Source organism: Stegostoma tigrinum, chromosome 8, assembly GCF_030684315.1.
Source record: "Stegostoma tigrinum isolate sSteTig4 chromosome 8, sSteTig4.hap1, whole genome shotgun sequence".
Classification (NCBI taxonomy): domain Eukaryota; kingdom Metazoa; phylum Chordata; class Chondrichthyes; order Orectolobiformes; family Stegostomatidae; genus Stegostoma; species Stegostoma tigrinum.
The window spans coordinates 86,669,291-86,694,496 of NC_081361.1; the positions used below are offsets into that span (position 1 = coordinate 86,669,291).

The 25,206-nt window shown below is 41.6% G+C and overlaps 1 protein-coding gene across 6 annotated transcripts in view; it reads right to left on the reverse strand.

Annotated features, from left to right (window-relative positions):
- The window catches only part of btbd8 (BTB domain containing 8), a 94,521-nt gene that overhangs the window by 54,484 nt on the left and 14,831 nt on the right, over positions 1–25,206 (reverse strand). For 5 of the 6 annotated variants that reach the window (XM_048539153.2, XM_048539152.2, XM_048539154.2 and 2 more), the window contains 4 exons: positions 17,245–17,552; positions 15,929–16,067; positions 15,184–15,273; positions 8,927–9,007 (listed from right to left, as the gene is read on the reverse strand). In XM_048539153.2, coding sequence (XP_048395110.2) covers positions 8,927–9,007; positions 15,184–15,273; positions 15,929–16,067; positions 17,245–17,552 — 618 coding nt within the window. The remainder of the gene's footprint in view (positions 1–8,926; positions 9,008–15,183; positions 15,274–15,928; positions 16,068–17,244; positions 17,553–25,206) is intronic. The other variant, XM_048539156.2, reaches the window with a different exon arrangement.

Below are 25,206 nucleotides of genomic sequence, written 5' to 3' on the forward strand. Positions count from 1 at the left end.
ACTCAAGAACTGTTAGGACCCAAAAAGAAGGTGCAAAAACTGGCACTTTATCTGAATGTTCGGAGCTTTCGAAACAAGGTGGATGTGTTGACGGTGCAAATCATGGCAAATGGGTATGATTTAGTGGCCATTACACAGACATATTTACAGGATGGTCATGACTGGGAGTTAAATATCCAGGGGTATCAAACTGTTCGGAAGGACAGACAGGAAGGTAAGGGAGGTGGTGCTGCTCTGATTTTTAAGGACGATATCAAGGCAATAGCGAGAGATGATATAGGCTCTACTGAACAAAACGTTGAATCCATTTGGGTGGAAGTTAGGAATAGCAGGAAGATGTAGTCACTGATAGGTGTGGTCTCTAGGACACCAAATAATAACATCATGGTGGGGTGGGCAATAAACAGAGATAGCAAATACATGTAAAAATGGTACAGCAATTATCATGGGGGATCTTAATCTACATATCGATTGGTCAAACCAAGTCAGTCGTGGCAGCCTTGAGGAAGGGTTCTTCGGATGCATCCGCGATAATTTCCTTGAACAATACGTCATGGAACCTATGAGGAAGCAAGCCATCCTAGATCTAGTCTTGTGTAATGAAAGAGGAATAATGATCTCACAGTTAGGGATCCTCTCAGAAGGAGCGATCACAGTATGGTCAAATTTAAAGTACAAATGGACCGAGAAGGTTAAATCCAGTACGGATGTCCTGTGCTTAAACAAGGGAGGCTATGATGGGATGAGGGATGAGTTAGCTAAGGTAAAATGGGAGCAAAAACTTTATGGTGGGTCAATGGATGAACAATGGAGGACTTTCAAAACGATTTTTCACAGCGCTCAGCAGAAGTGTATTCCGGGAAGAACTGTGGGAAAAGAAATAGTTCACCCTGGATGTTGAAGGAACTAAAGTAAAGTATCAGATTAAAAACAAACATACAAAAAAAAGCAAAGATTGGTGGGAAACTAGTAGATTGGGAAATCTTTAAAGGACGAGAGAAAGCCACAAAAAAAATTATGAAGAAAAGTACGATAGATTGAGAGTAAACTAGCTCAAAATATAAAAACAGGCAGCAAAAGTTGCTATAAATATGTAAATCGTAAGAGTGTCAAAGGTAAACACTGGTCCTTTAGAGGATGAGAAGGCCAATTTAATAATTGGGAATGAGGAAATAGCCGAGGCATTAAACAGTTATTTTGCATCGGTCTTCACTGTGGAAGACACCAATAACGTGCCAAAAACTAAAGGCAAGAAGATTATAGCAGGTGAGGACCTAGAAACTATTATCACTAAGGAGGCAGTGCTGGGCAAGCTAATGGGGCTAAAGGTGGACAAGTCTCCTGTCCCTGATGAAATGCATGCCAGGGTACTGAAAGAAGTGTTGGGGGAAATAGAAAATGCACTAGTCTCTGGGATGTTTCCTGCAGATTGGAAAACAGCCAATGTAATGCCACTGTTTAAAAAAGGAAGTAGACAAAAAGCCAGTAACTATAGGCCACTTAACTTAACTGCAGTAAAAACCAAGAGAACTGCGGATGCTGTAAATCAGGAACAAAAACAAAGTTGCTGGAAAAGCTCAGCAGGTCTGGTAGCATACGTGGAGGAGAAAGAAAAGTTCACATTTTGAGTCCAGTGACCCTTCCTCAGAACTGATGGTGGCTGGGAAAACGTCAGTTTATATGCTGAAAATAGGGAGGTTGGTGGGGTAGGGAGTAAACAATAGGATACAGTCCAAAGAGAGAGGAAGACAGTTGGACAGACATAGGAGTTGCTCACAATGAGGCTGGGAGGGTGTGTAGTTGTTTATGGGGACTATCACCGACTAACAAAGCCTGCCACTATACACCCACTGTTGTTAGTCACTAACAATCCCCATTAACAACTATACACCGCCCCAGCCTGAGCTTTTCCAGCAACTTTGTTTTTGAGCTTAACTGCGGTAGTGGAGAAAATGCTTGAATCTATAAGTTAGGAAGAAATAGTAAGACATCTGAATACAAATTCTCCCATTGGGAACGGCCAACATGTGTTCATGAAGGGTAGGTCATGTTTAACTCAGTTGTTGGAATTCTTTGAGGACATGACTTGCATCGTGGACAATAGAACTTGTGGATGTGGTGTATCTGGATTTCTAGAAGGCATTTGAGAAAGTACCACAACAAAGGCTGCTACCTAAGATAAAGTTGCACGGTATTCCAGGTAATGTATTGGAATGGATAGAGGATTGGTTGACCAGTAGAAAGTAAAGAGTAGAGGTAAACGGGTGTTTTTCTGGTTGGCAGTCAGTGGCTAGTGATGTGCCTCAGGGATCAGCGTTGGGACCACAATTGTTTACAATTTACATAGTTGCCAAATCCAATTCATCTAAGTGTGGTGTGTCAAAATTTGCAGGTGACACTATGAATGGTACAGCAAAGTGTGCAGAAGACACCGAGAGTCTGCAGAGGGATATAGATAGTCTAAGTGCGTGGGCAAAGGTCTGGCAGATGGAGTACAATGTTGATAAGTGTGAGGTCATTCATTTTGGTAGGAACAACAGCAAAATAGTTTTAAATGGTAAAAAATTGCAGCATGCTGCTGTGCAGAAGAACTTGGGTGTCCTTGTGCATGATATCGTTAAAGTAGGATTGCAGATGTAGCAGGTAATTAAAAAGGCAAATTGAATTTTGTCTGCCATTGCTAGAGGGATGGAGTTTAAAAACAGGGAGGCTATGCTGCAGCTGTATAGGGTCCTGGTGAGGCCACACCCAGAGTAGTGTGTGCAGTTTTGGTCTCCCTATTTGAGAAGGGATATGCTAGCACTGGAGGGGTGCAGAGGAGATTCACTCAGTTGATTCCAGAGTTGAGGGGGTTGGAATTCAGAAGAATGAGGGGAGATCTTATGGAAACATATAAGATTATGAAGGGAATAGATAAGGTGGAGGTAGGGAGGTTGCTTCCACAAGCAGGTGAAACTAGGACTTGGGGGGCACAGCCTCAAAATAACGGGAGGTAGATGTAAGACTGAGGTCAGGAGGAACTTTTTCACCCAAAGGGTTGTGAATCTGTGGAATTCCCTGCCCAACGAAGTGGTTGAAGCTAACTTGCTGTTTTTAAGGAAAGGCTAGACAAATTTTTGAACAGTCAAGGAATTAAGGGTTATGGTGATTGGCCAGGTAAGTGGAACTGAGTCTCAAAGATCAGCCATGATCTTATTAAATGGCAGGGCAGGCTCAAAGGGCCTGATGGCCTACTCCTGCGCCTAGTTCTTATGTTCTTATGCTCTTCTGTTATGACAAAGTTTACAAAATCACTCTCCCAAGGCAGAGGATCAGATTTCTGATTCAAACTTACCTGTTGTAAATAAATATCAAGGCACAATCTTTTGGGCACTTTGCTCTTTTAACTTCTAAGTTAGTTTCAGCTGTGTTTACTTCTTGTGGCACAACCACATGACTAAACATAATTGTTTGTAGTTCAAAAAATATCAATTTCTTATACAATGACATCAAGATAGTCTTTTCTTCCCAAGCTTTTTCAAAACAAATGCCTTTCCTTAAAATAAAAAAAACTTGTAAAACAAAATCACAAACCTCAATTCAGTCTCACAATAGCTTGCACAAGTCAATTATTTTCATGCCACATCAACAAATAATTTTTGATTTAAATATCTTGGCCAATAGCAGGCTCAAATTCCATGCTGTCTGTTGGAGACTTGTTGCTACAAATTGAATCGGGATGTGCACTTCACTGTCAGATGAAGTCAGACAGAGCACTGAGACAGGCCTTTCAGCCCAGACTGGGGTTCCATGCTGACCAAAATGTCAATCCACTGTAATTCCATTTTCTTGCACTTCGCACAAATCCTTCTCAACCTTTCCTATCCAGGTATTTGTCCAAATGCCTTTTAAAATGTTGTTAATGTGCCCGCCTCAACCATTTCCACTGTCAGCTTATTCCACACGTATATCACCCTCTGTGTAAAGTATTTGCCCCCAAGGTTCCCCATGTCATTTTTCCCCCTCTTACGCCTTAAACTGATGCCTCGCAGTCCTTGATTCCTCAATCTTGGGAAAAAGACCAAGGCCATTCACCCTATCCACGCTTATCATGATCTTATACACCTCTATAAGATCCTCCTTCAGTCTCCTACACTCTAAAGAAAAATGTTCTAGCTTTCCAAACCCTCCCTATAACTCAGTCCCTTGAGTCCCGGTAACATCCTTGTAAATTTCTTCTGCACTCTTTCAAGTTTAATAATATCCTTCATATAGTGAGGTGATCAGAACTGAACACAATGCTCCAAGTGCGACCTCACCAACGTCATATACAACTGCATCATCACTTCCCAACTTCTATACTCAATGCCCTGACTGAATGAAGACCAGTGTGCTAAAAGCCGGCTTCACTGCCCTGTCTACCTGTGATTCCACGTTCAGAGAACTATGCACCTGAACTCCAAGGTCCCTCTATTCCACTACACTCCTCAAGGTCCTACCATTCACCACAAAAGTCCTACCTTGATTTAACGTTCCAAAATGCACTTACCTATATTAAACTCCATTTGCCATTTTGTGGCCCATTTCCCCAGATGATCAAGATCCTGCTGCAACTTCTGATAACCCTCCACATTGCTCACAATATCGCCTACTTTAGTGTCTTCCACAAACTTAATCACGCCTTGTACATTCTCATCCAAATCTGACTTAGATAAACAGCTACGGGCCCAGGGCCAATCCAACAAGCATCCTTTCACTCTTCGTCTCTGCTTCCTCCCACCAAGCCAATTGTATATCCAATTTGCCAGCTCTCCCTGGATTCCATGCAATTTAACCTTCTACAGCAGTCGACCAAGTGGAACCTTATCAAAGGCCTTACTGAAATTCATATAGACTACATCTACCAGTATGTCCTCAACCTTCGTTACTTTAAAGAACTGCAACAAATTTGTGAGGCATGCTCTCCCACACATGAAGCCATGCTGACTACTCCTAAGCAACCCCCGTTTTTCCCAATGCACGTAGATCTTATCCTTCAAAATCTTCTCAAATAACCTACCTACTACAAATGTTAGGTTTACTGGTCTATAATTCCCAGATTTTTCTTTGTACCCCTTCTTGAGTAAGGGTACAACATTCACTACCCTCCAGCCTTCCAGGGCCTCACCCACAGACAACGATGATGCAAAAATATCAGCCAGGGATCCACAAATTTCTTCTCTAGCCTCCTTCAGGGTTGTTGGATATCTGATCCAGACTAGGAGATTTATCTCGTCTCTGATGAAGGGTCTAGGCCTGAAACGTCAGCTTTTGTGCTCCTGAGATGCTGCTTGGCCTGCTGTGTTCATCCAGCCTCACATTTGATTATCTAGGAGATTTATCTATCTTCATACAATGTAATACTTACAACTCCTCCTGTAGTGTGATTTCGACTGAGCCCAAGACATCTTGTCTTTCTCCATGGTAAACAGTAGAAATATTCAGCGAGGACCTCACCCATCTCTTGCAGAACTATATGTATATGTCCACTTTGGTCCTCGAGGGGTCCTATGTTCTTTCTAGTTACTCTTTTTCCTTAATATACTTAAAGCATCTCTTTGGAATTACCCTAATCTTCTCAGCCAAACCTATACCGTGCCCCCATTCCATCCTCCAGATTTCCTTCTTCAGTAAATGCCTGTATGCCCTATATACTTCCAGGGATCCCCTTGATCCCAGTTGACTGTACCTGAGCCATGCCTCCTTTTTCCTGGTCAAAGCCTCAATATCCCTTATCATACAGGGTTCCCTACTCTTGCCAACCTTGCCCTTCACCCTCACAGGAACACAAAGACCTTGAACTCTAGCTATCACACTTTTAAAGGTCTCCCGCTTGCTGGAGATCCCTTTTCCAGGAAAGAAACTTGGCCCATCAACTGCTGAGCACTCTTGTCTAATACCATCAATTTTTGCCTTGCCCCTGTTTAGAACTTGAACCTTTGGACCTGTCTTGTCTTCTCCCACAACTATTTTAAAATTAGTAGTACCATGGTCACTGGTCCCAAAGTGCTCCCCCACTGTCACCTCAGTCACCTGTTCTGCCTTATTTCCCAAGAGTAAGTTACGTTTTACCCTTTCCAGAGTAGGACCCTCTCATATTATTGCTTGAGGAACCTTTCCTGAACACATAACAAATTCCACCCCAACAATGTCACCATCCCCTTATTTCTTAGCTCCGCCCATGAAGCCTCACTGGATGAGCCCTCAGTTATTTCATCTGACTACTGCTGTGATAACTCCCCTTAATCAAAAATACAACTCCCCCTTCTTTCCTCCACCTCTGTCACATCTAAAGCACCAGCACCCCAGCACATTCAGCTGCCAGTTAGTCACGTTTCCCTAATTACGACAATATCAGAGTCTCCGGAACTATCCACACCATGAATTCAATGGCCTTAAACTTCAGCCCTCTCGCAGTGAAATAGATACAATTTAATCCAACAGACATTCCTCACTCCCTACCATGTTCCAGTCCGATGGTCTCTTCAACTTGCTATTTCTGATTACTGTATCTCCTTCTAGCCTCACACTTACCTCCCTGCACTGGAGAATCCCATTCCCCCTCTACCCTTGTAGCATTAGAAAAAAAAAATCAGCCCGCGAGGATATTGGTCCCACTCCAGTGCAGTTGCAACCTGTCCATCCTGAACAGGTCACCTCTCCCCCAGAAAAGATCCCAATGATCTGGGAATCTGAATCCCGTGCTACCTGCATCAATTCTTTAGCCATGCATTCGTCTGCCATATCCTCCTGCTCTTACCGTCGCTGGCACATGTCACTGGAAGTAATCAGAGATTACCACCATCGAGGTCCTAGTTTTTAAACATTTTCCTAGCAATCTATAGTCTCTCCACAGGACCTCAACATGCAAATGACTTCTGGCTGCTCACCCTCTCCCTTGATTACATTCTGCAACTGTTCCGAGACATCTTCGACCTTGGCACCTGGGAAGCAACACCATCCTGGATTCCTGTCTGCGGCCACAGAATCCTGTCCGTCCCTTTAACTATCAAGTCTCCTATCACTAAGGTCCTTTACCTTTCGCTCTGGGGCACAGCGGGAAATGGCAGTTGTAGTGCCACAAACCTGGCTTTCCCCTGAATGATCATTCCTACCCAACAGTATCTAAAATGGTATACTTGTTTGAGGGAATAGCCACAGGGGATTCCAGCACACTCTGCTTACTACCTGTGCCTTTCATGGTAGCCTACATTCTGCCTGCACCTTAGGTGTGATCACCTCACTAAAACTATTATCTACGATGCACTCAACATCTTGAATGATCCCGAGTGCATCCAGCTCCATAACAGTCTCCCAGGAGCTGCAGCTGGGTGCACTTCCCACAGGTGTAGTCAGTGACAACTGAAGTCTCCCTGAGCCCCTCCATTCTGCAGGAGGTGCATGCCACTGCCCTAACTACCATCTTACTGAAGTCAGCCAGATGTTTGTCTGAACAGGAACACTGACATCAATGGTCAGTGGTCTGGTAACCTCAAAAACAACTCATCCTCATCATTCCCCACTTCTGACCCTTTTGATGAAGTGATGTTCATTGTGTAATCATCAACGTTCAGCACTATTTGTGACTCCTTAGGTATTAAAACAATCCACGTCCAAATTTAGCGAGACTTGCATGATATCCAGGCTTGGGCTGACAAGTGGCAAGTCACATTTGTGTCACACAAGTGCCAGGAAATGACCATCTCCAACGAGAAAGAATCTAAACATCACCCAACATTCAATGGCATTACCATCACTGAATCCCGGACCAGCATCCTGTGGGTTATCCGAAACTCAACTGGACCAGCCATGTAAATACAGTGGCTACAACTGCAGGTAAGAGGCGAGCAATACTGTGAGGAGTAAGTCACATCCCAACTCCCCACAGCCTGTCCATCCACAAGATACAAGTCAGGAGTGTGATGTAATACCACTTGCCCGATTGGGTGCAGTTCCAACAACATTCAAAGCTTGACACCATCCAGGGCAAGGCAGACCACTTGACTGGTACCGCGTCCACAATCATTCACTCCTTCCAACACCGATGCTCAGTAGCAGCAGTGTATACCATTGACAAGAGACATTACGCATTCACTAAACCTCCTAGGGCAACATGGAATACAGGGACAGGAAAGGTTTAGAAGGATGCGGGCGAAGTGCAGGGAAATGGGTTAGCATGGATGGATAGTTTGGTCAGAATAGATCTGTTTGGGCCGAAGGACTCAACAAAAAAATACCTTCCAATGCATGGCCACTGGCATCTAGAAAGACAAGGGCAGCAGATACAGGAGAACACCACAACCTGAAAGTTCCCCTCCAAGCCATTCACCATTCTGACCTGGAAATATATCACTGTTCCCTCAGTATCACTGCATCAAAATACTGGAACACCTTGCCCGACAGCATTATGGGTCTACCTATGGACTACAACTGTTCAAGAAGCTCTCTACCACTTTAAGGGCATTTAGGGATGGGCAATAAATGCTGGCACAGCCAACAATGCCCACATCCCATGAATGAATGAAACAAAACGAAGGAAAACACCACAAAACAGGCCTGCTGAGAAAACCACGGTGAGCTAGGCCATTTGGGTCATCAAACTTTACCTCCCTAACATGTGACGGCTCCATTTGGAGTTCTCTTCATTGCATCTTTATTCTCTACTTTAAAAGGAACAACAGCAAGTTTCCTCTTCTAGTCCAGCTTTCCCCTACAACCAACACTCTCTTCACCCCAGAAACACAGCCAGAGATAACTGTATTATGGACATGAATAAAAGAATAAGTTTCACACTAAAATCCTGAAATATTTTGCACTGCCTAAAATACGTAGATCATTAAGTACTATTAGATAGACAAACACCATTGCCTTAGATCATCTTTAATTTGAAACCAGAAAGAATACTTACCGTGGCAGAATTTCTTTGGGCAAGTCTAAAATAGCTCCATATAAAAAGTTCATCATGATTTCCACCTCCACGTGGCTCACACTAATTAAAATAGAATATATTTAATAAATCACATTGAAAACACTGCAAAGACAATTCAAAGAGTCACAATTAGCAAGAAACTTCTTTACGCTGTCTTCAAAGGAAACAGTCGCAGGGCAACAATCTATTCTTGAATTCTATCTAATGCTCCCCTTCAATTGGCCTTTGGCACGCTCAGGAACAGCTCAAAGCCTTGCTTCACTAACGACAAGTTCACTGCACTGCCCTAATGACGATCAAGATTCGAACCTCACATTGCTGGAAGATATTACCCAATACCCAATGCCACTGTGGTTAGCAGGGCTGCCTCAAAGTGCAAGGGACCTGGTTCAATTCTGCCTTGGCAGGGGCAATAGGATCTGAAAAAGCAGGGAGGCAAGCACAAGGCTAGGAGGAAATACTGTAGTAATCAGAAATATCAAATTGAAGTGACTGGTCAGGCTGCAACATGACAGGGAGCGAGGAATGCCTGGTGGATTAAATTGCATCTATTTCAATGCGAGGGCGCTGGCAGGTAAGGCCATTGAGCTCATGGTGTGGATAGGCACATGAGACTCATATTATAGTCATTACAGAAACACGGCTGAGAGAGGGACAGGACTGGCAGCTGAATGTGCCAGGGTACAGGTGACTTAGGTGGGTGAGACGTGGATGAAAGAGGGGCAGGGGAGTTGTATTTTTGATTGAGGGGGTATCACAGCTGTAGTCAGATGAAATAACAGATCATCCAGTGAGGCCTTGTGGGTGGAGCTAAGAAATAAGGGGATGGTGACATTATTGGGGTGGAATTTGTTATGTGTGTTCAGGAAAGATTCCTCAAGCAGTAATATAAGAGGGTCCTACTTGGGAAAGGGTAAAACGTAACTTACTCATGGGAAATAAGGCAGAACAGGTGACTGAGGTGACAGTGGAGGAGCACTTTGGGACCAGTGACCATGGTACTATTAATTTTAAAATAGTTGTGGGAGAAGACAAAACAGGTCCAAAGGTTCAAGTTCTAAACAGGGGCAAGGCAAAAATTGACGGTAATAGACAAAAGCGCTCAGCGGTTGATGGGCCAAGTTTCTTTCCTGGAAAAGGGATCTCCAGCAAGTGGGAGACCTTTAAAAGTGTGATAGCTAGAGTTCAAGGTCTTTGTGTTCCTGTGAGGGTGAAGGGCAAGGTTGGCAGGAGTAGGGAACCCTGTATGATAAGAGGTATTGAGACTTTGACCAGAAAAAAGGAGGCAAGGCTCAGGTACAGTCAGCTGGGATCAAGGGAATCCTTAGAAGTATAGAGGGGATACAAGAGTTTACTGAAGAAGGAAATCAGAAGGTGAAAAGGGTACATGAAATAGCTTTGGTTGGGACAATTAGCTTGAATCCAGGTGCTTTAAGTATATTAAAGGGTAAAGATCATTGAATCCCTACAGTGTGGAAAGAGGCCCTTTGGCCCAACAAGTCCACACTGATCCTTGAAGCATCCCAACCAGACCCATCCCGCTACAACCCACCTAAGCTACACATCCCTGATCACTGGGCAATTTGGCATGGCCAATTCATCTAGTCTGCACATCTTTGGACTGTGGGAGGAAACCCACGCAAACACAGGGAGAATGTGCAAACTCCAGACAATTGCCTGAGGGTGGAGTCGAACCAGTGTCCCTGGTGCTGTGAGGCTGCAGTGCTAATCACAGAGAGAATAGGACCCCTCAAGGACCAAAGTGGACATGTACTTGTGGAACTATAAGACATGGGCAAGGTCCTCAATGAATACTTCTGTGTGTTTATCGTGAGGAAGACATGAAGACTTCGGAATTTCAGGAAGTTAGTGGCGATATCTTGGGGACAGTCCATATCACAATACAGGAGGAAGTGAAGTATTAGAATGTGTGAAAGTGGATACATCTCCTGGTCCTGACCAGATATATCCAAGAATTCTGCAAGAGGCTAGGGAAGAAATTGCGGGGACCCTGGCTGATACATTTGCACCATTGTTAACCACTGGCGAGGTCCCAGAAGACTGGAGGATAGCGAACAAGGGCTGCAACAAAAAGCCTGGTAATTATAGGCCATTAAACTTAACATCTGTAGTAGCTATGTTACTTGAGAAGCTACTGATTTACATCATTTGGAAAGACAGTGTTTGATTAGGAGTAGGCAGCTTGGCTTTGTGTGGGAGATTATGCCTCACAAATTTGTTACAGTTCTTTGAAGAAGTGACCAGGATGGTTGGTGAGGACAGGGCAAAGACACAAGTCTATTTGTATTTCAGTAAGGCCTTTGATAAGATTCCACATGGTAGGCTGATCTGGAAGGTTAGATCACATGGAATCCAGGGAGAGTTGGCAAATTGGATACAGAATTGGCTTGGTGGCAGGAAGCAGAGGGTCATACTGGACGGATGGTTGTCTGACTAGAGGCCTATGACTAATGGTGTGCCTTAGGGGTCACTGCTGGGCCCACTGCTGTTTGTTATCTATATCCATGATTTGGATAACAATGTACAAGGCATGATTAGGAAGTTTGCAGATGGCACTAAAATAGGCAGTATCCTAGACACTGAGGAGGCTTATCAGAAATTGTAGCAGGATCTTGGTCAGCTGGGGAAGCAGACCAAGAAGTGGCAAATGGAATTTAATGTGAACAAATGTGGGATGTTGCATTTTGGAAAGATAAATCAAGGTAGGAGTTTTGTGGTGAATGGTACGGCCTTAAATGAATGTAGTGGAACAGGGGGATCTTGGATTTCAGGTGCCTGGCTCTCTGAAAATGGAGTCACAGGTACACAGGGCAGCGAAGGTGGCTTTTAGCACACTGGCCTCCATCATCAGTCAGGGCATTGAGTATAGAAGTAGTGAAGTTATGATGCAGTTGTATATGACATTGTTGAGATCGCACTTGGAGCACCGCGTTCACTTTTGGTCACCTCGCTATATGTTATTAAACTGAAAAGAGTGCAGAAGAAATTTACAAGGATGCTGCCAGGACTCAAGGGACTGAGTTAGAGAGAGAGCTTGGACAAACTAGGACGTTTTCTTTAGAACGTAGGAGACTGAGGGAGGATCTTATAGAAGTGTATAAGATCATGGGAGGCATGGATGGGGTGAATGGATTCAGTCTTTTTTCCAGGATTGGGAAATTGACTAAAGGTTATTAGCTTAAGGTAAGAGGGAAAAGAATTATTGGGAATCTGATGGACAACTTTTATTTTAAATATACAGAGGGTGGTATGCATGTGGAATGAGTTGTCAGTTTAAGTGGTTGAGACAGGTACATTAACAACATTTAAAAGGCATTTGGACAAATACATGGACAGGAAAGGTTGTGAAGGATTTGGGCCAAGCGCAGGGAAACGGGCTTAGTGTGGTCAATTTGGGCCAAAGGCCCATCTCCGTGCTGTAGGACTCTGCACATTCTCCCCGTGACTGCACGGGTTTCGGCCGGGTGCTCCGGCTTCCTCCCACAGTCCATTGATGTGCAGGTTAGGTGGATTAGCCAAAGGAATGCAGGGTGGGATGCTTTATGGAAGGTTGGTATGGACTTGATGGGCCAAATGGCCTGCTTCCACACAATGAATTCTATGATTTAAAAACTGCCATCTAACCTTGCTAACACATTCAAAGTGATTAGCAAAAGAAGCAATGATGATAAGAGAAATAAAACCAATATTTTACACAGCAGGTGATCAAGCTCTGCAAGGAATTGCCTACAAGCATGGTGGATGCAGATGCAAGCTTGGTTTTTGAGGGGGGGGGGACTGGATTATTATTTGAAGTAGAAACAATTTATAGGACAATGAGGGAGAAAGCAAAGAAGGAGAAGATGAATTACTCTTACATGGGCTGGTACAGATGTGGTAGGCCAAATGCTCTCTAATGTTCTATATTGAATGCTCGTGATCTATAAATTTAAATCATAGAGTCAGGGTTTCATAGCAAAGGAAGAGGCCCTTTGACCCATTGTATCTGTGCCAGTTATTAAACATCAGCATTTTTGTCTCCCCAACCTTATATGCTTTCTGGAGGGACCACTCTCTGTGATTCCCTTGTCCACTCCACACTCCCCTCCAGCCCCACTTCACCCGGCACTTTTCCCTGCAACCACAGGAAATGCTGCACCTGCCCCGACATCACCTCCCTCACCCCCATCCCAAGCCCCAAGACAACTTTACACATCAAGCAGATGTTCACCTGCACATCCGCCAATGTGGTACACTGCATCCCCGGTATGTGTTGTGGCCTCCTCTGCAGCGGGGAGGCCAAGCAGAGGCTCGGGGACCGCTTTGCGGAACACCGACGCTCGGTTCGCATTAAACAACCGCACCTCCCAGTCGCAAACCATTTCAACTCCCCCTCCCATTCCGCAGATGACATGTCCATCTGAGCCTCCTGCAGTGCCACAACGATGCTACCCGAAGGTTACAGGAACAGCAACTCATATTCCTGTTGGGAACCCTGTCCTGCAGCCCAATCGTATCAATGTGGACTTCAAGCTTCAAAATCTCCCCTCCCCTAATGCATCCCAAAAACCAGCCCAGCTTGTCCCCGCCTCCCTAACCCATCCTTCCTCCCACCTATCCCCTCCTCCCAACTCAAGCCCCATCCCCATCTCACCCCCTTGACCTGTCTGTCTTCCCTGGGCTGACCTATCTCCTCCTTACCTCCTCACCTACACTCACCTTTACTGGCTCCATCCCCACCTCTTGGACCAGTCTATCTCCTCTATCCAACTCTGCCTCCCTCTCTGTCCCTATTTATTTCAGAACCTCCTTCCTGTCCCCCATTTCTGAAGTAGGGTCTAGGCCCAAAACGTCAGCCTTCCTGCTCCTCTGATGCTGCTTGGCCTGCTGTGTTCATCCAGCTCCACACCTTGTTATGTCAGATGCTCCAGCATCTGCAATTCCTACTATCTCAGATTATTTAAAATACTGTCTCTTTGCAGAGATTAAGTGTGCATTTAGAACTTCCTGTTGCTTCAGCATCAGTTTTCTTGAACTACAGATCTAAAATGTTTGATACTGAAGAAATGAAGAAAGAACAGAAATAAACAAGGGTATGAATTCTGACCAACACAGGCTACAAGATACCGCAAAATATACAGCAGGCCAAATTTTAAAAGTACGGTTGTTCACGTAATGAGAAAATACTCTTAATATTTAAGTTTTATTTGGATGGGAGTTTGCTCGCTGAGCTGGAAGGTTAGTTTTCAGACGTTTCGTCACCATTCCAGGTAACATCATCAGTGAGCCAGAAAGCGGGACATAACACCAGCGCTTCGTCGGAGGCTCACTGATGATGTTACCTAGAATGGTGACGAAACGTCTGATAACTAACCTTCCAGCTCAGCGAGCAAACTCACTTCCAGAACCTCAAACTGAGCTACAAATCTTAAGTTTTTTTTGTTCATGCTTCATCAATTGATTATTTTGGTTTCAGTAAAATTCTTTAAAAGCAAAAATTCTGTGTCCCCATACTTTTGATTATTTGTTGGGAAATTCAACTCTTTAGAAGTTTGTGTTCTCGAGGGAAATTTAGCAATATATTTAAAGTTGGAACATTCACAACCCTCTGAAGTTCAGCATTTCAAAGATTCACAACTGAGTCAAGAAGTTTCTTCTCACTTTATTGTGAAACAATTACTCGCTTATTATTTGTGCTCCCAAGTTCTAGCTTCTACAGACTGCAGAAATAGACTGTATGTAGCCTGTGTTGGTCAGAATTCATACCCTTCTTTATTTCTGCTCTTTCTTCATTTCTTCAATATCTGTTTCATCTGCCAATGCTAATTTTCTTAATTCTCACCCAGGCTACCCTCGACCTCTGGCAACAGAATAACAATCTTAAAATATATTTCATATAAAATGTGCAAAAATTTGGCAAGGCAGCAGACTTTCATTTTATGACTCTTAATCAACTTTGTACAACAATATTAAAATGTATGGAAAAATAGCTAAACCAATATTTCAAGCATTAATTAAACTCCTTAATTTTTGCTGCTTCTGTTACGCAGGGACAGAGTGGAACATACTCAATGACTCGGGCCCCACTCACTTTATCCACGGATAAAAGCCGTTCAACAAAACTTTGTTTAAATGTTTTCTTTTAAGAGACCCACAGAGACATTGTACACCGGTGTCAATATGTTCCCTGGTAAATCATTACTCCCTTTCCACCATCCCCTTCAAATCATACCTACCCAGCAAGAGTGATCGATTTCTGAAAGCTTTCTGCCCAATTTCCACTCAACATTGCTGCAAAATAACTGGAGCGAGCACAGAGGATGGCCCTGGATAACAGAACACATCAATTTCTTAAGTATTCCATGCACTATTTTTAACTTAAAAAAAAAATGTATCAACCTGACTTGATTTAGCTGAAGTTGCAAAATGAACTCATTGATGGAAGCAGAAAATATACAATTCAATGACACTTTAATTTGCTGACTTATTATTGAAGCAATAAAAACAGACAATTGAGTCACAAAACTTATTACACTAGATCACTAACAGGAAAAGTAATAACTGGATCCTAATTGGAAAAGGCAATCGGAAGCAAAGATGAGATGCTTCTTCCCATAAACCAACCTTCCAGCTCAGCGAGCAAACTTACATCCATACATGACTTTACTTGCTCAAATGCCTTTCAAAATCCTGAAAAGTAGACAGCCTGGAAAATTTGACTGCTGGTGATATAGGTTAACAAAACCATACATGACAATAATGTTTCATGCTGCAAAATCAATTTCATTGCTACATCAATGTTGCAGCCTGCTTGTGTATACATATAAAAGAACCTCCATAAAGAAAGATCTTGACATTTAGTTTCAATTACTTCTATCGATATCGGTTAGAAAAAAACAAACAATCAGCATTTCTAGTTTACTTCTTCCATTCATTTCAGGCCTGTGACAGAATATGCTGGCACAATTACTTGTACAGTACCTGTGTGCATGAAAAATTCTGTTCTCAACGTGAAGGGTTATGTCAGGGCAACATCCTCTCCGATATAGGGATAAGAGATCAGCACCCAGCATAGATGCTGGCTCTGGTACAGGATCATCTGGTCCAGAGGAGACAACAACTGATGTTAAAAAGAGTTAAAGCAGTTAAAAAAAATTGCAGGCTGCTTTTCTTTTTGTGAACTTGGCTTCAAATTTGCTAGTGCTACCCATACAACAATTCTCTCAGTAAACTGTACAATGCATGCAGCAAAACATCTGAGACCATGTTAAAATTTCAACTGAGATTAAACTAGGAAGCTTTATTCTGAATTATGGTTTGTGCCACTACCCACCAATAAACATTAACATCACATGGTGTGATTCCTATTCAGATCTTACTGCCCTTTAAGATTGATGAACAGGGGCAGATATTCTACTTTAACTTGGCAGCCCAATGTCAATATGGGAGGAAGCAGGAAAAGGTCATACAGTCCTTTGAGCATTCTCCGACATCCAGTAACAAAACATATACAGTAAATCCTCTGTATTCATGCAATTTGCCTACCCACGCCAAAACATAAATAGCAATATAATTCAACATCTGTGGGCAAAACTCACATATCTGAGATTTTAACCTATTTTTAAAGGAGCTCCACACAGGGGAATTTCATCACTCACAGCAGTTCTCAGGAACAGAACTAATGTGGGTAAAGAGATATGAATGTTAATGATCAAGGAGCAGAAAAACTAGCAGTAGGCAATTCAGCATTTCTAGCCTACTCCACCACTCAATAATGAAAACCCCATGAGGAGGAGTTTCAAGAATGAAAGCTTGGCAGTATTTCATAACCAGAGGATGCTTTCTTTGTCAAAAGACAATTTTCCACTACTTTTAAAAAAGTTAAAATTTTAAAATGTAGGCCCTTCATGAAGAAATACTTTTACTTGTTCACAGACAAATTTAGTTATAAATGGAAAGCAAAAGACAGGACCCACACAATTTCAGGAATTCAAGAAAGAAGCTGCAAAATGGCCAAGGTTAGAATTGAGGCATAATGAACAAAACAAAATGGAGATGTAATTAGCAAAGTGTGGAGCTGGATGAACACAGGCCAAGCAGCATCTTAGGAGCACAAAAGCTGAAGTTTCGGGCCTAGACCCTTCAACGGATCAAGGCCTGAAACGTCAGCTTTTGTGCTCCTAAGATGCTGCTTGACCTGCTGTGTTCATCCAGCTCCACACTTTGTTAACTGAGATTCTCCAGCATCTGCAGTTCCCATTATCTCTGGAGATGTAATTACTTTTGTTGTTACCTACCACTGGACAGAGCATAATCCTCTGCTTCAGTTTCCTCAGGCATTTCAAACATTCCTTCAGGCATGTCATCTTCCAACAGGCTTGAGGTCAACATCTCTTCATTTGCTTCCAAGGTCTGATTATCAGGAAGAAATGGACTAGATGGCATACATCTATCACCACCTCGCCCATTGCTCATTCCTAAATTATGAAAAACACTATTGAGCGAGCAAGTTTCTTCAGTCTTCAGTCTTCCTCGATTGGGCTCTTTATTCAAAAGTAGCTCCTCTTCAAGATGGTCTACTTTTCGATCCGCTGTATAAATTTGCCTATTATAGAATAAGAAATGTAAACAATTGCACCAACTGTATTTTCTAGCAGGTCTCTTTGCGAACTAAAAATGCTTCTCACAACATTAGTGCAATTCATCCAAAGACTTCTGGAATATGTATCATAGCAAATAATTAACACTGACAATAGTCATCATCAGTAACAGGTGAGAAACAATTCGCATGTTACCGTTCCCAACAGATTCATTTATTAGGGCCCATTGAGCAAACCTGGATGAAGAGAGTAGGTAAAAGAATATAAAAAGGTGACTGCATTGAAGCCTTTGATCATACTTATTAATTAAACATTCTCATTTATATGTACATTTCTGGTTATCAGGATTTTACATCAAACTTGGTTTCGATATGAAATTATGACAATTGTGGAAAGGATGCAAAATACTGCAGAAACGAGAAAATGTTACAATAGAATGCTTAAGATTTGAAATGCAAACAGCCAAATTTTCCACAGATTCCACCTGTGCTATTGTACATGTGTTTCTATGTCTTTTACAAATATCTAGAATTGAAATTGTTTACATTTGTTTTTATGTATCATCTGACTAGCCCCATGAGCAAATTGCTTTTACACTACTTCTATGTTGCTATAATTTGTTCTAAAACAAGGTTAATGCAACAACCTGAAATTAAAAGCAAAAGCAATCATCTTCATAGTATTCATTGCAGCCATTTATCTATTCCTGTTATTTATAAAATAAAAGGCATTTGTCTTTCAAAACATTAGTCCCTTTAGTGTCATCAGGGCTAAACTATCAGAGTTGTCAAACCCAACTGATTAAGGAAACATAATTAACTTTAGTGGAGATTAATTTGGATCATTAATTTCAGAGCTCTTCAACAATCTTACCATTTAACTGTTAAGGATAACTGTACTTAGATCCAGAATCTAGCTCAAATCAACAATCCCAACAGACCATTTCAGTCAAGAATACAAGTTGAACCAAATTCCTTACAACTACTGGACTTTATTTTAAAGAAAGAGAGATTCTCTTGAATTCTTCACAATACTGTTTACATTTTACATACTTAGAATTCTTTAAACATCTACTTTTGAAGATTAAATCTTGCCCTTGCATTTTTTCTGAATGAGATTTATATATATGATAGGTCTTCTAGATGTAGATTACCACGGACCCCCCATACTAGTTTACAAAAAAGAATGAAGTTTAAATATTAATTTCAGACTGTATAGCCTTTTCAGTACTTCACTCTTAAGGATGCTGTCTTGCAAATTTATAAAATGGAGCTCTACTTCTGCTGTCTCTAAATGCAGAAGCTATTATGTATAAATAAGCCTCACAAACTAATCACTAGTTTACGTCCTTTCCCAAACTCCCTATCGAGTTATAAACCTGCTGAATGGCAGTAACCAAGGTTGTGTTTCTGGATGCACATCGGATTTATTTAGCACTATAGCTATTACGCCAATGCATTGCTACTTGAAGGGTTCCCTGAACACCAGCAGACTCCCATAGACTTCCCGAAGGAAATCAAAATGTTAATAAAATTTGTTTCCTATATGTTACATTGCAAATTTTACATATGAAGTAACAATCCTATGAAACTACTTTACCCAAAAGTAAAGCAAAACAAAATTCTCCCAGAATGCAAAATTGGGACAGCAAACAGAAAGTCCAAAGTGAGCTGAATTTGAAATCAATAATAACATTTTATACAGAGGGGAAAAAAACACTCATCTTAGAGTCTGCAGAGTGTTTATAACATAAGAGGGACTTAGCAAAAATTTTTATAATCCCTGGACCAGATGAGACCCAAAGGTAGTGACTGACATGATCAACTCACTTCAAATTAAACGTTGCCATGGTGTCTAGGATAACACTTACCTCTCTTCCCTCAATTCCCCCTTGTCAATGATCAAGGGAAATATAGTTTTGAACTGCGGAGATGAAACAAAAATAACAGCAGGCCAGGTTTTGAACATATGTCTGACCGTTGCAACTTTCAAATGGTCCCTCAAGAGGCAATGGACTCTGGCTATAAACAGAAACCAAGGGGCAGCAGCCTATCAGCCTCTAGACTTTTCAACCATTCAGTGTGATCCTCTAGCTTAATGCCATCTTCCCACTTTCTCTTATGACCCCTTGATCAACATTCCCTCTAAAGTTGAGCAACCAGATAGGTTTAGACTCTTAAAAAAAACTCCTTTTTTCTTCAGTATATTCAGTGAATTAGCCTCCACAGCTTTGTGGTACAGAATTCACTACCCCTTGAGTGAATAAATTTTTCTTCATCTCAATACTAAATGGTCTACCCTGTACCCTGAGACAGTGCCTTTTGGCTCTAGACTCCACAACAAGGGGAAACCATCCTCTCTGCATCTAGTCTGTCCAGACCTGTTACAATGTTATACATCTCAATCAGGTCCTCTCTCATCCCTCTAAACTCAAGTGAACACAAGGTCCAAACAAAATGATCACTTCTTATCACCTTGGTATCAGCCCCATCAGAACTTCCAAAGCAACCCCTCTCTGCCTTTCTTTGGTAGGGACACCAAAATTGTACATAATGCCACAGGTGTGGTCTCACCAAGGCCCTGTACAACTGAGCTAAGAAATTGCTGCTTCTACAATGAAGATTGATAAACCATTTTGGCTTCTAATTGCTTTCAGTCTACTTTCATTGACTAGTGTACAAGGATGCCCAGATCCCTTTGGACATCAACTTCCCAATACGCCACAAAATAATATACCTTTCTGTTTATTCACAGCCAAGTGAGTAACTTCTCATTTAGCCATATGTTTGCTCATTCATTTCATCAGAGTCCCTTTCACCTTCTTAAAAACTCAGTAAAAACCAAAAGAACTGTGGATGCTGCAAATGTTAACTGATTTTTTTTTCTTCACAAATGCTGCCAGACCTGCTGAGCTTTTCCAGCAGCTTGTGTTTTGGTTCCTCAAAATGCATCCCAGTTTTGCGTGCAAACAGAAATATTACATGCGGTTTCCTCATTCAAATCATTTATGCTTATCATAAATAGCTGGGATCCAAGAACTAATCCTGGTGGTACCCCAATGCGTGTTGGTTGCTACTGATAAAGAGATCTTTGATTCCCATTCTGTTTCCTTTCTGTCAACTAATTCTCAATTCATGCGAATACATTACCCCTTAACCCAAATGCTTTAAACATAGTCCATTAACCTCTACAAGATACTTTTATAAAATTCTTCTGAAAATCCAAATACACTGAACCCACATGTCCTTCCCTATCTATTCTACCAGATCTACTCTGAAAAATTGCAGTAGATTTGTTCATCATGATTTGCCTTTCATAAACCTATGCTGGCTTTGTACAAGCCCATTAATGCTTTCCAAAAGTTGAAATCATATATATTAGAATCTAGCATTATCCCCATACTGATATTGAGATTACTGGTCAGTTTTCCTCTCGCTCCCATTTTCAGTAGTGGGGTTATGTTTACCATCCTCTAAGTTTGTTGGAACGACTCCAGTATCTATAGAATTTTGGAAGATGACCACCAATGCATCCAATATTTTCAGGGCCACTTCTTTTAGTATTCTGGGATGTAGACTGTCAGGTCCTGGCTATTTGACAGCAGCCTTAGATATCATAGTTTGGTTTGTCCCAACTATATGCAAATTAAAGCTGTCCATCTTTACATTATACCTGTATTGCACGCATCTGATTCCCTCTGGAACACCATGCCTTATATCTCCATTATTATTTGGAAGCTTATAGATAAGCTTCGATGTTTTCTGCCCTTTGATGTTTCTTATCATCACCACATGACCTTGGTCTCAGCTCCACCCTCTGCAACTGGATCCTCAACTTTCTGACCCATTGGCCACAATTAGTGAGGACTGGTAACTGCACTTCCTCCACTATAACACTCAACACTGGGAGAGCCCAAGGATGCGTCCTCAGCCCCCTGTTGTACATCCTGTATACACACATGACTATATTGCCAAATTACGAATGAACGCCATCCACAAGTTCGCTGTTGACACCACTGTGGTGGGATGAATATTTAATGATGATGAGTCAAACTACAGGAGACAGAGAGGGGGTTTGGTCACATTGTTTTCATTGCACCATCTGTCTCTCAACGTCTGCAAAACTAAAGAACTGATCATTGACATCAAAAAGGAAGGAAGACACTAATGGAACCAAGGTAGAGGGGATGAAGAACACTAAGTTCCTTGCAGCAATGATAACGGACAACCTATCCTGGACTTCCCACATAGATACAACAGTCAAGGAGGCAACAATGCTTCTTCTTTCTCAGGCTCTCAGGAAATTTGGCATATCCCCAAGATCCCTCACCAATTTCCACAGATGCACCACCTAAAGCACATTGTCTGGATACATAATGGCCTGGTATAGCAACTGCTCTGCCCAAGATCGTAAGAAACTGCAGAAGGTGGTGTGCACAGCCCTGACCATCACGGAAGCTAACCTTCCATCCATGGACTCTATTTACATGGCTCACTGCCGCAGAAAGGCTGCCAACAAATACCCATCGCACCCCTGTAATGACCTCCTACAACTCTTCAGTTGAGCAGAAGGTACAGAAGCCTGAACACACGCTCAAGCAGGTTCAGGAATAGCTTCTTCCAGACTGTTATTAGATTGATGAATGAACTCTCATGTCAAATAACTGATCTTGCTAACTTTGATTTCCCCTAGCACACGCCCTGTGCAATGTAACCTGTCTGCCTCCAAGTCTTTTTGATCTGTACATCCGTTACTTACAATGACCTGTCTGTACCTCTGTTAAACAAAGTGTTTTGCTGTATTTCAGTACACATGAGAATAAATGAAATCAATAAATACAGATTCCACATTCCGATTTCCTCCCTTACTCACAATGCTTACCAACCTTTTGTTTTTGTCTGTCCTTAAATATTGGCTATGCCTGAATGTTCATTTCCCATCCTTGATCACCCTGCAGCCATGCCTCCCATAATCACAAATTCATCTTAACTGTTTATATCTATTTGTATTTTAAATTCATCCACCTTAATATGAATGCTCAACAAAGCCCTTAGACTTTTTTTTTTTAAACTTTGCGAGTTATCTTAGCTTTATTTTACCCACTTGTTTATGGCCCTCATTTCTTCCGCTTTCCATTTTTGCTTATGACTTTTGCCTTTTGCTCCTATCTGTTTCTCCCTCCTGTCTCCCTGCTCGGGTTCCCATGCTGGTGTCACTCTAGTTTAAACTCCTGGCATAGTTTGACACTACAGGATTAAAGTACTACCACAGTCAGTCAGAGATGCTGCATTTCCGATAAGATGTCATGCCAATATGTTATCCACTCTCAGTTGGATGTTAACAGTAATAAAGTTGGTTTTTTCCTTTGATCTTTCTTCCAGCTGAGATAATGGAGGGCTGTGAAGACCGCAGATTAATGCGGCATTCCCTTTTCAACCAAAAATATAAATTAGTTGAAATGGAGTCTAATGGGACAACATCCATCTTTAATAATGGAAGGTGTGCCTCCTCATGCTGTCATGATTAAGTAATTGATCGTTCCCAAATAAGAGCAAGGAAGTAACTAACTCTAAAGAAGCAATAACTAACCAAACAGGTGATCTACTTATGCATTTCACTGCTGTATTGACTTTGCTAACTGGCAGTTTCACTCCTTTTGAAGCGTACCCACTGTTTTAACTATTCTCTCATGAAATAGGAAATGCTAAAAGAATCAAGAAACATGCAAAGCAGTATTACCTGGATAAAACAAAGGAATTTCTATGTAAATTGTAATTTCCTAGACAGTGGTTTTGTTCACACAAAAAAGACCTGCACCAGCCTCTGAAATCCGGCCTGCAATTCCCAACCATGGGGACACAAGACACAGTGACCTTAGTGAAAAAGTTTGATTAATCATGATCAAATTGAATGGCAAATTAGTTGCAAAGTGTTGAATAGCTTACTCCTATAGCATTCTTAAAAGTATCTGTTCCTCTGAGCCAGGACACCCAGGTTCAAGTCCTACCTGCTCCAGAGGTGCTTAATAACTTCATTGATGAGACTAATTAGAAAAATATGTATAAAGTGGTCCATATACTGAAACCAGACATGGATGAAGAGATACAACTCATTTAAAAATAATCACTTTCACAGCGTCCAAATCACTTCTGAAAAGTCAAAGGAAACAGAAACATTAAATCTGTTTTTCTTTCCACAGATGCTGCTAAATCTGCTGAGGTTTTTCAGCACTTTGTTTTTCTTTCAGATCTCCACAATCCACAGTACTTTGCTTTTAAAGTTCGAGAGCTTTCCAATCACAGAAAGAGCCTACTTGGCCCACTTGAGTCTTGCCATCAGCTACATTCGAGAGGCGAAATTAACAGGGCCAAAGAATGGGAGGCATTATGTTTACTGTTGGTTTATTTCCTTTGATCTTTCTTCTAGCTGTGATAATGGAGGGCTGTCAAGACCTCACAGGTAAATGTTGCATTCCCTTTTCAATCAAAAATATAAATCAGTTGAAATGGAATCTAATGGGACAACATCTATATTTAATAATGGAAGGTGTGCCTCCTCATGCTGTCACAATGAAGTAATTGATCCTTCTCTTCGCACTTCCCTCATCAGCTGAGCAACTCCATCAGCGCTTTATTAGGGCAAATTAACCCATTATTAAAACATTCTGAAAAGGAAGCAAATTCCATAAAAGCATTTTTGAATATGAGCAATCTGCCTTTATGCAAAATGTATAATTTTAAAATAAGTTACAGAGCAAGATTTTTTCCCCACTGTAAATGTAGGTTGCATTATGTCTTCACATAGGTCACTGGATCTACACAAGGCATTATTTGAATTGATGCAGTTAGGAAACGGAATGATTTTTGACACACAGCCAGTTTAAAAATAGGATAATGCCTCTGAACCACTTGACAACTCCATCATTCAAATTTGTACAATTGACTTTCCTTAGCTTTATAAAGAATGGGATTAAATTAACTGGAATCTATCCTCCACTACAGTACTAATGCAACATTTCCACATCACTAATTTTAAATCAGAGAACAGACATGGCTTTAAAGCATTGCGTATTCTCTTTCCAATGAAAGGTCCGAATTTAATTTTGAAATTAGCTTAAAGCAGACATTGCATCAAAATCAAAAATTATTTGACTCAATCAAGCATTTGATTTTTGCTTAAAGGGGTGGAAATGCTCCCAAGTTTTAAAAAAAAAACAATTTACATGAGTTAATGCATTTCTAGAAGCAGGAATGTCATCCCAAAATTGCTTGAAGAACAATGTTCAAAGGAGTTAGGTAACTGACTGGCACTGCTTTCGTCCTACATCTTATTCAGTTTAAAACCTGGAATTTCAGAATAGTCCTGATCCTGTTCTGTGATAGCCTAAATGACTGCGACAAAGTTACCATTTTCTTTCTCGATCTGTCTGCAGCCTACAAAACGGTTAACCTTGCCACCACCTTCCACACTTCTCCTGTGTCCAGTAGATGGGAAAGCACTCACTTGGTCCCATTCTGATCAATTTGCATAGCAACAGAATAACTTGAAATCGCTTCTCTTCTTGTTGCCAAACCATTATGTCTGGTGTCTCCCAGAAATTTATGCTTAGTGCTCTCCTATTCCCAGTCTACACACTGCTCCTCAGCAATATCATCTAAA